Consider the following 15,828-nt stretch of genomic DNA (forward strand, 5'->3'; position numbering starts at 1 on the left):
TTAGTCTCGTCAATAACAATCATGGAACTGTTTGAATTATTTCAAATACAATGTTTCATAAGTAGCAGCACTAATGTCAGAAAATTATTTTTCAAGTAATAGTGCAATATTTAAATGACTGACATTTAATTTCTTGACGCGAAATCATAAGAAATTATATGTTTACTCGCTTGATGGTTTAAAAATTTAGAGTTCATGCCACATTAATTGAACTCGGTATTTTGTTATCAGTTTCACACCAAATCATTTATACTGAATGAAGTCGAAAATATTTTTACAATGGATAAAAGTACCTAAATTCATGGAAAAAATATAAGTGAGAAACATATGCAACGAAAAAGTATTTCTTGCACTAAGAAAATTTTGACGGAGGCTGAAGTTATATTGGAGCAAGAAGTGTTTTAGTGTCAAGATATTTTGACTTCATTCACGAAATTTTCAGTCATCTCTAATATATTCTTAGTCCAAAGAAATTTACCTTTGAGTCAAGATTTTTTTTCTGCAGTGTATGGAAACATACAATCAAAAGATATAAAAAGTTTATATCCCACATGTATTTAATTTGTATGTTTTTTTCTTAAAACGTAAATGAAAAATATTTTGTATGTTATTTGCTAATATGTTAGATATATTCATTAATATTATAAATTATAAATTTTTGTTATTAAGAGCGGACTTAAATTTGCAAAGGTACCAGCTTAAATCAGCTGTTTACCTCTTTCTGATTCTTACTAAATTTTAAACCAATTTTCACTAATATTTAGCGATTAATTGTAAATTAGACATCTTATTGAAGAAGTTTTATATTTGATAAATTTTGATCAATCGATAATATTAAAAAATACATCCCCAAATTTTATCAATATTATGGAAAATAATCGTTTGTCACTGATTTAGAAAATGACTTTTCAAATTACGTCAGTATTATGTACAATTGTGACAAATTATTGATGTTAAATAATGACTCACAGATGGTATCGGTATTACGTAAGACCGTGACTTGTCACTGATGTAAACACATGATATTAATCTTACGTCAAGATTACGTACAACCGTGACTTGTCACTGATGTAAACGCATGATGTTAAACTTACGTCAAGATTACGTACAGCCGTGACTTGTCACTGATGTAAACGCATGATGTTAAACTTACGTCGTTATGACATACAATGATGGCATTAATGTTACGTAATATTGTAGTTTATATATTATGTCAGTTGTACGTAATATCTAAGTCATTTCCGTTACATCATAGAGAAGTAATAAACTTACATCAGTATGATGTCAAAAATATATCATATATTTTTACATCATAATTGGATTACAAGACAGGTCAATTTTACGTCATATTTACGTAAAATATTGTGACATTCCTATGACTTATAAATGACGTCATATTGAAGTCATGTGTTCACTGGGAAGGAACGGGCCAATCTGATAAAATTTGAAATCTGTACAAATTTAAACAATACTCCCATTAAATTTCAAGTCTAGATCTCTAAAAATACAATTCTATGAAGTGCCCAGCGGAGCGGGCGGGTAACAGCTAGTATATATATATATATATATATATATATATTAGACTGTGCCAAATAAATCGAAGATTTTTTTTTTCGGTCCCATATCAAAATTTCGTTTAGTTACGAAAAAAAAATTGTGTCAAAATTTGAGCGCTTTATCTTCATTTTTCAATTAGCGCTCGCAAAAAGAAGAATTTTCGCTAAAAAAAGTTTTTTTTGCTCGACGGGCAGAAAGCGTCAACTTTCAGCCCGCTGCGCTAAACGAAGTTGCCCCTTTCTGCCTTCGTCGAGCAAAAAAATAGTATACACTCCACGGGAAGTAAATAAGAAAGCCTCAGATCACATGTTTGTCGACCTCGGCTTCGCCTCGGCCAACAATTACATGTGATCTGAGACATTTCTTACTTTACTTCCCTAGGTGTGTAATATACTATTTTTCACTTATTTTTTGGTTATAGAAAATTTAATATACCAAATATGAAAAAACACTTGGTATGGTTTTGTAGGAAATTTAATTCTCTATAAAGATGATTTTTTGTCGAATTTAAAGAATCAACAGCTTCTTTTTAATAGCTAATTTAATTAAAATTTGTTCAATAATTTTTGTTTCCAATTATCGATGGACACGTATAAAACTACTTCTTCACGAAAAGAACTGACTTATACAATTTTTTTAGGAATATTTATGATCTAAAAAAATAGTTTTTATGCTTTAATTAATTAAAGTATAGTACAATAAGAGTTGAAAATAATTTTATTAACAAAAATAATGAAGACAAAAAAATTAATTTTTTCGTAATTTTTTCGTAATTCATGCTTCAAAATTAATAAAATATATCTTTTTCTGTCATTTTTATTCGTCAACAGATTCTTCTGTAGCGCTCGTAACTCAATACGGTAGTTTGTAGTCTAGCCAACAAGTGCCTTTTTGGTTAACTTTTTTCAGCAGTCTCCGAAAATTATTATTGAGCTGTCATTCGATTTAGAATGGCATCTAGATGATTTTTGAAAAAAAAATGAAGTTCCGCTTGTAAAAATTGCAAAAGTTATCAACAATTAACTGAAAAAAAGGGGATTTAGTTTTTTGATAATATCTCAAAAACTAATGAAGATTTATTAAATTTAAAAAAAGATTAAAAAATAGGAGGAAATTTCCCAAAAAAAAGTCTCAATTCCCAGAACTGTAGGACCAATATTTAAAAAAATTATCATTAAGGAAGTACGAGCACCAAGACAACTTTTGATCAAAGGCTTGATTTTTCTTTAATATGAAGTTTAAATATGTCTAAACAAATTCCAAAAATTTGAAGGAGATTGCCCGATTATTTAAATAAATAATTAACTTTAAAGTTGAGCAATTTAACATTGGTCTTATGGGGTAACCTCCAAACATTGATACATTTTTGTATTTTTCTCGTAAAACTGTTGGTGAATATTTTTAAAAAACTTATGGATGAAAGTAAATATATTAGTGATAAATCTAATTCAAAAAAATTTACACTTGCCCGACTAATTAAAGTGTATTAAAAGAAAAATAAATACCGACATTAGCCAATGTTAAATGTTTATCTATATATTGAGAAAAATCATATGGTTACTGCTCTCCCCTTACCACACTAGTCAATACCTATCCCCACCCCGTCTAGCGCTCGTACTTCCTTATTAATATTTTGAAGAAAAATTTTTTTTCGACGATTAATTTAAGTTTTTAATTTTTCAACAACGAAAATTATTAACAAAAAACTGAAAAATGAAATTTTTTTAATTTTTTCAACGGGGATCTATTCTAAAAACTTCCAAGAATTGCTCCACCCGTGTAAAAAAAAATCGACAAAATTGTCTTAAAATTGTCGTTTGTTTAGAATCTTAAACGTGACACAAACCAAGACTATTTTAAGACTCTTTTAAGATGCTAAAAAAAATTTCCGAGAACAGATTTTTGAAAATTTAGTTCTCGAATTTGTTGGGAAAATTAATTTTTAGATGATTTTACGGCTTTCTAATCGCAATATTTTTGAGTAAGATGTTTTTAAATTGAATTTATAATTGTTAAAAAATTATATCCGACAGTTTTAAGACGTTCCGTTTTAATGTTCCGGGGCTCTATCGCTGTTAGCTCATCTCAAAATAGTCTCAAAATTTATGTTTAAGATTTTTTTGAGACTAATTTATTTAGATCGTTTTAAGACTAATTTATTTAGATCGTTTTAAGACTAATTTATTTAGATCATTTTAAGACAATTTAAAGATGCTCCATAATTATATTCCGGAGCTCTGTCGCTGTAAGATTTTTTAAAGACTATTTTAAGATTTTTTCAAGACAATTTTTTTTAAGACTTTTTGAGATATTTTCAAAAAACTAAATCCCCTTTTTTTCAGTAAATTGTTAATAACTTTTGCAATTTTTACAAGCGGAACTTCATTTTTTTTCAAAAATCATCTAGATGCCATTCCGAATCGAATGACAGCTCAATAATAATTTTCGGAGACTGCTGAAAAAAATTAACCAAAAAAGCACTTGTTGGCTAGACTACAACTACCGTATTGAGTTACGAGCGCCATAGAAGAATCTGTTGACGAATAAAAATGACAGAAAAAGATATATTTTATTAATTTTGAAGCATGAATAATCTTTAAGTCAATGAAACTTATGAATAAAAAATTACGAAAAAATTAATTTTTTGTCTTCATTATTTTTGTTAATAAAATTATTTTTAACTTCTATGGTACCATACTATAATTAATTAAAGCATAAAAACTATTTTTTTAGATCATAAATATTCCTAAAAAAAATTGTATTAGTCAGTTCTTTTCGTTAAGGGAGTATTCTACTGTAGAGGCATGAATTTCGCCCGGTTTTAGAAGCGTTGTACGAAGGAAACAAAAAATATTTTTACAATCAATTTTTTTATCATTTGTTTATTGATGTTTTATTATTACATAAAAAAATTATTAAAAAAAAAAAATTAAAATTGACAAAGTTATGAGCAGTCAAAGTGGGGGGGTCAAAAAAAAGAGGGTGTCCTGGCGTGCATTATTCCAACCCTCCTGGTGATCTGAAACATAAAAAACAGACGGATTCTTAATTATTATAGATGCTGCTATCGTATAACCCTTGGATAAGTTAAAAAAAATTTTTTTTTAAAATGGCGGCAGTTTGAAAAAAAAATTTTTTTTTTTCATATTTTTTTAACAATTCCGAATTTTTTAAAAATACTAAATGACAAGTTATAGTTTTGGGCAGGGTTCACGAGATGAAGCGACGTATAGAGAACATCCTCTTCAAATTTGAAGTAAATCAGTTCATTAGAACTCGAGATATCCTTACCGCCAGCTCGAAAAAAGTAGTTCCGAGAAAAACGCGTTCAAAGTTTTGAGACAAGTTTTCGACAATTTTACTTGTAGAATGGTACAGAATACTTAGATATTTTTAATCGGCGATTCCTGCTCCATATAAGAATCCTTCCTCTACTTCAAAATGCTCATTCTCCGATGTTCTCTTGTGAAGACGTGTAGTTCTACCCTCTTTTGACGCCTCTGAAGTCCGGAGTTCCGAGTGCTCGATACGCGCTTCGTCCCGTCTCGCTGCAAAAGCATTAGCTTCTGGACCAATCGTGATTCCCATAACATCTAAGATTTTCAATATAGGTATAAAACCTTCATTAAAAATACTAACTGCGAAGAAAGTGGCAATCTCAATTGTCTTCGGTCCAGCGTGAATGTGCTTCGGAGCAAAAGTCCAAATTAATGAATTCAAAGATTCGTTATTATTTTGGGTTTCAGAACCCAAACATCGTTCCAATAGAGAATCAGCTGATAAACTTTCATAAATTGGTTTTATTACTTCTGAAACTTGGTCATTTAGAGGAGGATTTTTGTGGTCAAATTCGTCAATAGTGCCGTCTTCTATTGCCTTCTGATACTTGCACCAACTAGATGAACAATTCATGTGCTGAGGATTTTCGTTAGTTGAAATTTTATGAAAGTAGGTTGCCCACACATCTCTCTTCATGTCTTCAACAGAATCTGAATTTCGACGAATTGCCAAACCATAATATAAAGACAATTCATTGATAAGCTTATCAGTGAGTTTACCAGCGTCTTTGCCACCAATGCCTTTATTATCTTTTTTTGCTTTACGTAACCGTGAACTCATGCGTTTTTTAACATGCCCAACACACTCCTTTTTTTCTACTACCGGGTTATCATTGTAGGGGTTAATATCAAGAATGCCCTTGAAAGTTTTTGAGTCACCATCTCCGATATATCGGATAGATTTGTCATTATGCTTGGTTTCCGACCTCCCAAACATTTCAACAACCGCGTCAACTTCCATTTTTCAGGCGCTTCCTTTATGATTTATAGTGCAGACTTCTTCATGCTCTTTATACCAATCTAGATAAGCTTCGATGTCATCATTTTTTTTGTGTTTCCATACATTACACTCTTGACAAAAACTTGATTTGACTATCGAGTACTTGCCGACGAGTACTTGCCGACGAGCGTAGTAACACCAACGGACCGGAACCGATGCCACGTCACTAAAACGGCTATAACTCATAAAATGATAGGAATTTTGAAAAATCCTTTTAATGACAAATTTTTGAATATGTAAACTTTGAAAATATGAAAAAAAAAAATTTTCGATTTTTTTCAAAATTCTACAGTAGAATACTCCCTTAAGAAGGGTTTACATTTTTCCTCTCTCTCGCCCTCTATTGGACAAACGAAAGTATCTCTGTCATACTTGTACAACAAATGGAATCTTAAAACGCATTTTATGCATAAATAAATGAAAATTTTCCAAAAAAGCGCTTCGCTCTTTGATGAATCATTTAATTATCTATCGAAGAGCGAAGCGTTTTTTTTCGAAATTTTATCACATACATGAGAAAAACACGTTTGAAAATCAACTATAAACTGCTCTTAAGAAGTAGTTTTATACGTGTCCGTCGATAATTGAAAACAAAAATTATCGAACAAGTTTTAATTAAATTAGCTATTAAAAAGAAGCTGTTGATTTTTTAAATTCAACAAAGAATCATCTTTGTAGAGAATTTAATTTCCTACAAAACCATACCAAGGGTTTTTTCATAATTGGTATATTAAATTTTCTATAACCAAAAAATAAGTGAAAAAAAATCTTTTTTTGGCGAAAATTCTTCTTTTTGCGAGCGCTAATTGAAAAGTGAAGATGAAGGCTCAAATTTTGACACAATTTTTTTTCGTATCTCTAAACGAAATTTTAATATGGGACCGAAAAAAAAAATCTTCGATTTATTTAGCACAGTCTAATATATATATATATATATATATATATATATATATATATATATATATATATATATATATATATATATATATATATATATATACATATAGTTTGATACCCGCTCGCTTCTGCTGGGCATACAATAAAAATTTTATGTTGTAACCTAGATGAAAAATATAAACAAAATGATTAATTTCAAAAGATAATTAATATAAATTTTGAATTAGAGAAAAGTGATTGTTTATGATAACCGGTGTTAGCGAGTATTAAATATATGAGAAAAGTATTTTATTATTAATAATCAATCAATCAATGGGTCAGTTAGTCAGTAAATCTGTCATTAGACAGATTTCCGCATCACCCATGACGTACTGTGTAGTGAGATGCGTTCCCATTATAATAATGTTATCCTAAACATTTAGTCTATACCGGATAGGTCAAATGGTAGAGTAGCCGACATGTCACCGGAAGGTTCTGGGTTCGAATCCCTGTCCGAGCTATCTGAATTTTTTCTCGCATATTCTGTAAACTCTTATTAAGAAGGTCCTTCCTATTTCTTTCTCAATCTCTTCCTCCTCCAATTATTCTGTTACGTGAATGTTGGAACGCTTCACGTAATAATTATCCGTAACTCCTATTCTTTTCCGCTTCATAGTATTATTTAATTTTAAAAATGTCAATAATTTTTTAATTTTAAAAAATGTTAATAATAAAATACTTTTCTCATATATTTAATACTGCTAACACCGGTCATCACAAACAATCACTTTTCTCTAATTCAAAATTTATATTCATTATCTTTTGAAATTAACCATTTTGTTTATATTTTTCATCTAGGTTACACCATAAAAATTTATTGTATTCCTATCGAAGCGGGCGGGTATCAGCTAGTTATTAATAAATTCATAACAAATTAAGTGGTATTAAAAAATATATTTATTATTACTCATTTTATTAGAAATTATCTTAAATCGACCGTTTTTTAAAATAATTTAACGATATCGTTGTGAAATTTTAGAGAAGACGCATCAGACACAATTTACCATTTTAATTTTAATCATTAAAATCAGTATAATCATTTAACAATATCAACTTGATAATATTTATGTTTAATTTATCTGTGTTATGATATAATCGAGTTCATCCTTCATGATTATTCCAATACATATAAGTTATTTCAGTTATTAATGATTTAGCTATTCTTTCTTAAAAAACGTATGATTATGAATTCCCACTGTCCCAACAGTCAATCGATAAAATTTAAAATCAATCATTTTGACAGTTATTATAGCAACGGTAACCATGATAACGGTAACCATGGTAACGGCAACCACGGCAACGGTAACCATGACAATGGTAACCATGGCAACGGTAACCATGGTAACGGCAACCACGGCAACGGTAACCATGACAATGGTAACCATGGCAACGGTAACCCTGTCAACGGTAACCCTGTCAACGGTAACCATGGCAACGGTTGATTAGCGTGGGTGGTTGTAGGGGGGTTGAGTTCGATAATTTACGGGTGCCACTGATGGTTTCTTAGATTAGAGGGTCAAAATGATATTTCGCTCCCAAAAAAAGAGAGAGATATAGGGAAGGGGAAAGATTATAGGGCACGGGAGGGGAGGAGAAGAATGAGAGGGAGGGGAGGGGAGGGCATATGTGATGGTAGACGAAAAATTCATTTTGGCTAGGAATTGCGTAAAATCCGTTCTTAGTGAGCGTCTACATCACGAATGGAGTAACTATGCTAAATTTCAAGTCAATCGGGCGAATAGTTTCGGAGATCTCGTGATGAGTGAGTGAGTGGTATTTCGCTTATATATATATATATAGATATGTATATATATATATATATCTATATCTATATATATATATCTTATATCTATATATATTGTGACATGAGAAAATTTTCTAAAATTTGAAATTCCGAGTTTTAAAATTATTAGGTTGGCTAAGCTGAGGAAAAGCAGAGATTCGACGCGCCTGTGTCGCCCCAAGCAGCCTCCCGATCAGAATGAGAAGCTCGAGGTAAAATTAGTAAAAGAAAACGCGCCGAATTTAAATTAAAAATTCAAATAAAAAGAATACCGGAATGAGTGTGAACTATTGTTGAATGCATGAGTGAGTGAGACTAGACTATAGCGATCAGACGACCCGCGAATTTCTACGAGCCATCGACGATCAACGTGACATCTGGCCGCGAGGATAGAACGACGAGAAAATTTGAACGGACCAATGACGACGGAGAGCGACCAACAACAAGTATGCGAGGCGCCATCTGAACACGAGGCTGATCACTAATCGAAGTATCGACCAATCATCGATCGCAACGGAATACTGGACGCATCCCGGAATACAACGGCCGGCTAGAAGAAGCTGTGAGCTGATTGGATGCGAGTTTTTGGAACGAACCGAAAAGAAAAGAGCATGGGTTGCCGAGGAGGCAGCCATATTAGCAAGGAATTCTGATCTGGACGCCGTGACTGTGGCATCGTGCCGTTCTATTTTGATTATTTTTGCTGTTGAGTTTTTTTTAAATTTGTCGCTGACGTGAGTACGATTGTGTACATTATTGTGAAATATTTCGCTGAATTGTTTTGGACACTACGACCCCGGACACGCCATCGCCGAGATATCGACGCTCTTCCGTCAGTTTTGCCGCCAACTTCGTCTACTTGGTCAGCATCGCCCGAGACGTCTACGGTAGCTGCAGGGTAAGTCTGGTCGCTGTCTTTATTAGCCCCAGGGTGTCATCACCGCGAATTTCGTCGTGTTAAAATAATTTGTTTATAATTCGAGTTGCACGGAATTAAAGAAATTCCGTGCGGTATTTTTGAAGCTTAGTGACGACACTCTGCGGCACGGTACCGTTGAGTCACGTGTTTGTGTGTGTGGAATTTTTGGTCGGGATTATAAGTACTGCTTACCTACCTCGAGCTTCAAATACCCGACAAAGCGGCTTAGTAAAGTGCTTTGTAAAATAAGTTGACGAATTCGAATACTTCGCATAATTTGTTTTTTTTTTCTTCTTGTCATTGTTGAACCATTTGACGATTTGAATTATTTTGGATAATTTTGAGATCTTTATTAGGTTTTTGCGATTGAAATTATTGGTTGAATTTTGCGATTGAAATTATTATATTTTTTTTTTAATAAAAAAAAAAAGAGAAGACTTCGTAGATAAATTTTGCTGTTGCGATTTTTGATAAAGATTTGCGATTGAGATTTTGTTATTAAATTTGGCAATTGAAATTTTTGATAAAATTTTGCGATTGAAATTTTTAATAAAATTTTGCGATTGGAATAATTATTTCCTTTTAAAAATTTTTTGAATAAATTTTGCGAATTGAATTAATTATTTGTTTTGAAATTTTGAATAAATTTTGCGAATTGAATTAAGTATTTGTTTTGACAATTCGAATAAATTCTGCGAATTGAATTAATTATTTGTTTTGAAATTTTGAATAAATTTTGCGAGTTGAATTATTTATTCGTTTCGAAATTTGTTGAAGCATTTTGGCGAACCGACATTTTATGTATTTTGTTTGAAAGAAAGGGCTTTGTAATTTTTATTTTTGGTTACTCGAATTTCTTTCTAGAATTTGGTTTATTTTGAAATGTCGAATCATTGCGTTAGCACTAGTCTTGCGTTAGAATTATTTTTGCGTTAAATAATTTTGTTATTAATGCGACATTGCCGACAGTATATATTTGTTGTTGAATAAACCGTTGTTGGATTAGAATTGCACGCCTCAATTATTTTTTTTAATTGTTGTTGCTCTGATTAACCGATCCTATCGTCCCATTTCGATTTCTTTGTTCGTCGATTGCCGTGATTCGATTTTTGAATCTCTTCAACACCGACCCGCCGCCCACGAAGATCCACCACCAGATCGACCCGTGGAACATTGAGTTCCTGGCGCCCAACCAAATATACGACCCAGGTAAGCCAATTTTTGGTGACCTGATCCGGCCCTGTCGACGCCAGTGCCGGAAAAGGCATCACAATATATAAGAGATTTCCACCTATATAGTCACTCATCACGATATCTCTGGAACCATTAGAGCTAAAGACTTGAAATTTGGTAGGAATATTCTTTTCACCGAGTAGAGGTCAGCTAAGCTCGGATTTTACGAAATTCCACCCCCAAGAGGGGTTGCGGGGGTGTTAATTGAAAAAAATTCACATTTGAAAAATACAGCTCTTATAGGTATTAAACTTAGTCAGGATATTCTTTTTGGCATGTTTGAATTTACTAAGAACTAATTTTATGATATTCCATCCCCAGAAGGGAATGCGGGGGCGTTGAAAATTAAAAAAAAATTTTTATCTTCCAATCTATAGCTTTTAAAAGTCTGAAACTTGACCAAAAAATTTTTTTTAGCATCTTTGAGTTTACTAACAACTAATTTTATGATATTTCACCCCTAGAGGGAGTGCGGGGGCGTTAAAAATTAAAAAAATTGTTTTTTCCAATCTATAGCTTTTGAAACTCTGGAACTTGGCCAGAATATTTCTTTTGGCATGTTTGAATTTACTAAGAACTAATTTTATGATATTAAACCCTAAGGGTGTTGTGCGGGGGCGTTAAAAATATTAAAAATTTGTATCTTCCAATCTATTGCTTTAAGAACTTTAAAACTTGGCCAAAATATTTTTTTTGGCATGTTTGAGTTTATCAAGAATCAATTTTATGATATTCAACTCCAAGAGGGTTGTGCGAGGGCGTTAAAAATTAAAAAAAAAATGTGTATTCCAATCTATAGCTTTTAGAACTCTGAAACTAGGCTGGAATAGAGTTCGGAAATAATGCCCTTAGAAAAAATGCATGGTGTAAAATAAAAATAAAAAAAAAGTCAAAATATTTAATTAATAGCTGCAATAGATCAAAACTTGAAACGATTTTTTATTTCGTCCTGTTAAACAACCAAGAATAAATACTTATAAATTTATACGTTAGTGTTTTTTTTTTTTTTTTAATAAAAAGGTAAATTTTAATTTTGACTTTAAAATAATATGACTAATTAATTTTTTACAATATTTTTATTATTCCATTCGGCTTTTAACTGTTGCTGCTTGACCATTCTTTGCACCTTTTCATTACTCAGCTTCTCCATTATCTTCATAAATTCCCAAAAAAACGTAAAGGCGTCATACAAGGCTCGATGGAAAGATTTCTGTCATAAAATAAAAAAAAAAAGATTAAGTTATTAAAATGAATTATAAATAATACTGTAAATAATAATGTAAAAAATACATGTAAATAATATTGTAAATAATTACATTTCGTGCTTCATCATAAGCTGCGCCAATTGATTCGCTACGAGATTCTTTGAATGACATAGCTTCATGAGTCCGCCCATCTCTCAAGAAAACCTTTACAACGGTTGTACAACCAACAATGTATGTTCCATTGACTTCTTCAACGTAGTTCAGATAAAATAAAAATTATTTAATATAATTTTCAATTTTTGATTTTTAAAGCAATTTCTTTTTAATTTAACTAAGAACTTTTTTCTTATTCAAATTTTTTTTAATTAAAATTATCTGAGAAGTGTATACATTTTAATTTTGACTTACCAATTATCTGCTTCTTGAGTTCGTGCGACCAATTATCATTCGTAAAAGCCATGTCTCCATGTATAATTAATGTTTCTAAATTTAAATTATCAAGATTCATTATTTTTTATAATTTTTATCGTTATGCAATGATTTATAGATTAAATATTTATTTTTTATTGATTTTGTTGATTTAATATTTATTTTTGATATATATTTATGTTTTTTATTTATATTTCTATTTTATTTATTTATTTTTGAAATAGCCTTGAAGTTATCTCCAAAACAAATGAATTATTTAACTTCATTAATATTTTTTTAATGTGTCAAAGTTTTAAAGAGAAAACAGATAGCTGTCAAACGAATTATTTTCTAAAAGTGATTTAATTGATAGTTAAAGTGAAATTAATTAATATTATCATGTGAAATGATCATTTACTAAAATTGATTAAAATTGTTCAGTGAAATTATCATCACGAATAATTTAGTAACTTTAATCAACATCTGGACTATCGATACATCATGTGAAATGATCATCGAATGATAAGTTTTTCATTAATTAATATTTTCTTGAATATTTAAATATTTTCATTGCTGCTTGGGATTTTCCAGAAATTAATTTATTATCATAAATAAAAAAAAAAAAATTTATTAGTTGATATAGCGTTCATCCAATTTTTATTTGAATATAATAATTAGATAATACTAAACTCATTGATCAAAGGTCATTTCTTGAAAGGTTTTTTTAATATTTAGTAAGTTATTATTTGATTTGATTAATATTATTTTATTTATGATGATATTTTAATTTGAATGAATTATTCTGTTATAATCATTTAAAATTTTCCAGTTGCATGAATTTTCTTTCGGTATTTAATCGATTATTAATTCATAGATTGATATTATTTTGTTTATTATAATACTTTATTTTGAATTAATTATTCTGTTATCATTCAATTCTTACTAATTGTATTACATTATTAACTTTTGACAATCTCTTCATCATATTTAATAGGTTATTATTGATTGATTGATATTATTTGGATAATGATCATAATTTAGTTTAAATTAATTATTCTATTAATATTTTATACTTACCGGTTACATATCATAATTTACTTTTCACAATTTCTTTTACCCATACAAATTTTTACTGCACACTAATGGAATCGAGCATTTCTTTCGAAATTATTGAAATTCCCGGCGACGGCGCGTGTCTTTTTTCTTCATTATCGTTTTTATTGTATAACACAGTGTCTTTTAGTGATCAAATAAGAAGTGAAATTGTGCTTTACGTGTTTAAAAACTGGCAGAGATTCCAATGCTTTACCAATCAGTTAAATGGAGAACCTTATAGTAATAAACATTCGTACTTTGATGACATGTCGAGGCCCAACACGTATGGAACTCTTTGTGAAATCAAAGCAGCGGCAGAATTATTTACATATGAGTTTCAAGTGTACCAACATGGTCATCTAATAGTTGCGTTTGGAGAAGCAACAAATGGAATTAAAAGATTAAGGTTTACTGGGAATTTTAATAAAGGTCACTTTGACGTTTTACTTCCATTGACTGAACCCATCAATAACGGTGTTTCTCAATCGGAAAGTATTGATAACGTTCAAGCATCTTTCACTCAACCATCACTTTCATCAAGGAGAGGACAAAAACGGCGAAAAAGATTTTCAGGTACAATTAGGTCTAAACAACTTAGAAAAGCTGCTTCAAAATATGCGGTAAATCATAAAGAAGTTCAGAGAAAGGCTGTTAAATAATACAAAAATCATCCTGAGATCCAAAAAAAAGCAGTTCAAACGTATGTTAATAATCATCCTGAAGTTATTAATAAAGCTCAAAAAGATTATCAGACTAGAAATCCGCATGTTAATAAAGCAGCTACAGCTAAATACCATGAAAAAACAACAAGGACTAAATTATTGCCCTGGACTTCTAAGTGTTTATCTGTGAATAATTACTGAAAGAGCGGAAAAGCGGGGATCAGGTTTAGGTCTGGATATCTCAATTAAAACGCGTAAATATTATTAAAAATTAACACTATGAATTTATTTACACTAAATACAAGTTATATTTAATATGTTAAATAGCGGATTGTTTAAATAAAAGCGGATTTATAATACACAGCGTGGGTAGCACAAGCGATGCCGGGTGACACGTGGGTGAACACTCTGCCGGCACTATAAAAGCGGTGAAATAAATGCACAAATAACACAATTTATCTATAACAAACTAAAGCGAATTATTAGCGGTTAATTTAAGCAATTTAAATTATAAAAATAGCGAAATGCGGTTAATTAACAATAAGCGAAAGTAAAGCGGAATTAATGGCGACTTGTTGCAACGAAAGCGTGGAAGCGAAAGATAATAACAATAGTTCGTCTTCTTCCTCGTTGAGTTGGGGAAGAAGGCTATTGCGCATGTCTAGTGGGAGCGATCAGCCAATAAAGCGGTCGATTCATGACGTGATCGAGAGGCTGATTTTCTATTGGCGGTTCGATTTTTGCGGGAACTAGCGGTGGACAGGTGCGTCTCTTGAATTTGGGAGTCCCCCAGGAGCGAGTTAATCGCTACTGGGCCTTGTTCACCGAACAATCTGGTTTTAAATACAATTGTCAAATTGATTATTCCAATGACAAAATTGTCAATCTTGGTCCCCGTTCTCCTTGCCAATGGTGTAATGCTTTGAAATGGAAAGATGAGACTCAAGGAATGTGCTGCAGTAGTGGTAAAGTTCAACTTTCTAAGCTTGGCCTCCATCCTGAACCTTTACACAGCTTATTGACTCATCAGGATCCATTGTCAGAACATTTTCTAAAAAATACCCGTAAGTATAATGGATGTTTCCAAATGACATCTTTTAGAGCCAAAGAGGTAAGAGAAGGAAATTTTATGCCAACTTTCAAAGTTCAAGGGCAGGTTTATCACAGAATAGGCAGCTTGATGTCTGAACCTAACCAAAAGCCTTCTTTTCTTCAAATATACTTTGTTGGTGATGAATGTCATGAAAGAGACATCCGTTGTGGAATTTATCCTGGCGTTTATCCGGAATTAGTTCATCAATTGCAGAAGTTGTTATATCAGCATAACAAATATCTTAAGGATTTTAAGGCTGCAATAGATTCAATTCCTAAAGATCAAAAAGACTTCAAAGTAATAATTAATGCTGACAGAAAACCGGCTGGAGAACATAAGGGCCGTTTTAATGCTCCTCAGGCAAAAGAAGTTGCAGTTCTCATTGTCGGACAGGATTTCGAAAAAGAGACATTGTTCTTCACAGTAGAGACAATAAGTTGATGCGAATTAGTGAAACACACCGCTCATATGATGCTTTTGCACAATATCCTTTGATGTTCTGTTATGGAGAAGATGGCTATCACATCAATATATCTAAGCGTGACGAGACGACTAAACTGCCTCTCGATAAGACAGTATCTGCTTCTGGAATTTTACAG

At 31.3% G+C, this 15,828-nt stretch overlaps 1 protein-coding gene and 1 long non-coding RNA gene across 2 annotated transcripts in view; both read right to left on the minus strand.

Moving 5' to 3' along the window:
- Positions 1–4,507: 4,507 nt before the first annotated feature.
- The window catches only part of LOC123266475 (protein escargot-like), a 65,714-nt gene continuing 54,393 nt past the window's right edge, over positions 4,508–15,828 (minus strand). The window contains exon 4 of the mRNA XM_044730714.1: positions 4,508–4,576. Within this exon, the coding sequence (XP_044586649.1) occupies positions 4,526–4,576 (51 nt within the window). The 3' untranslated portion in view covers positions 4,508–4,525. The remainder of the gene's footprint in view (positions 4,577–15,828) is intronic.
- LOC123266478 lies at positions 11,824–12,217 on the minus strand. Its single transcript, XR_006509784.1, has 2 exons — positions 12,083–12,217; positions 11,824–11,976 (listed from the first exon to the last, which is right to left on the minus strand). It is a non-coding gene; the product is annotated as an uncharacterized LOC123266478 (long non-coding RNA).

The sequence above is a fragment of the Cotesia glomerata genome, linkage group LG6, assembly GCF_020080835.1.
Source record: "Cotesia glomerata isolate CgM1 linkage group LG6, MPM_Cglom_v2.3, whole genome shotgun sequence".
Classification (NCBI taxonomy): Eukaryota; Metazoa; Arthropoda; class Insecta; order Hymenoptera; family Braconidae; genus Cotesia; species Cotesia glomerata.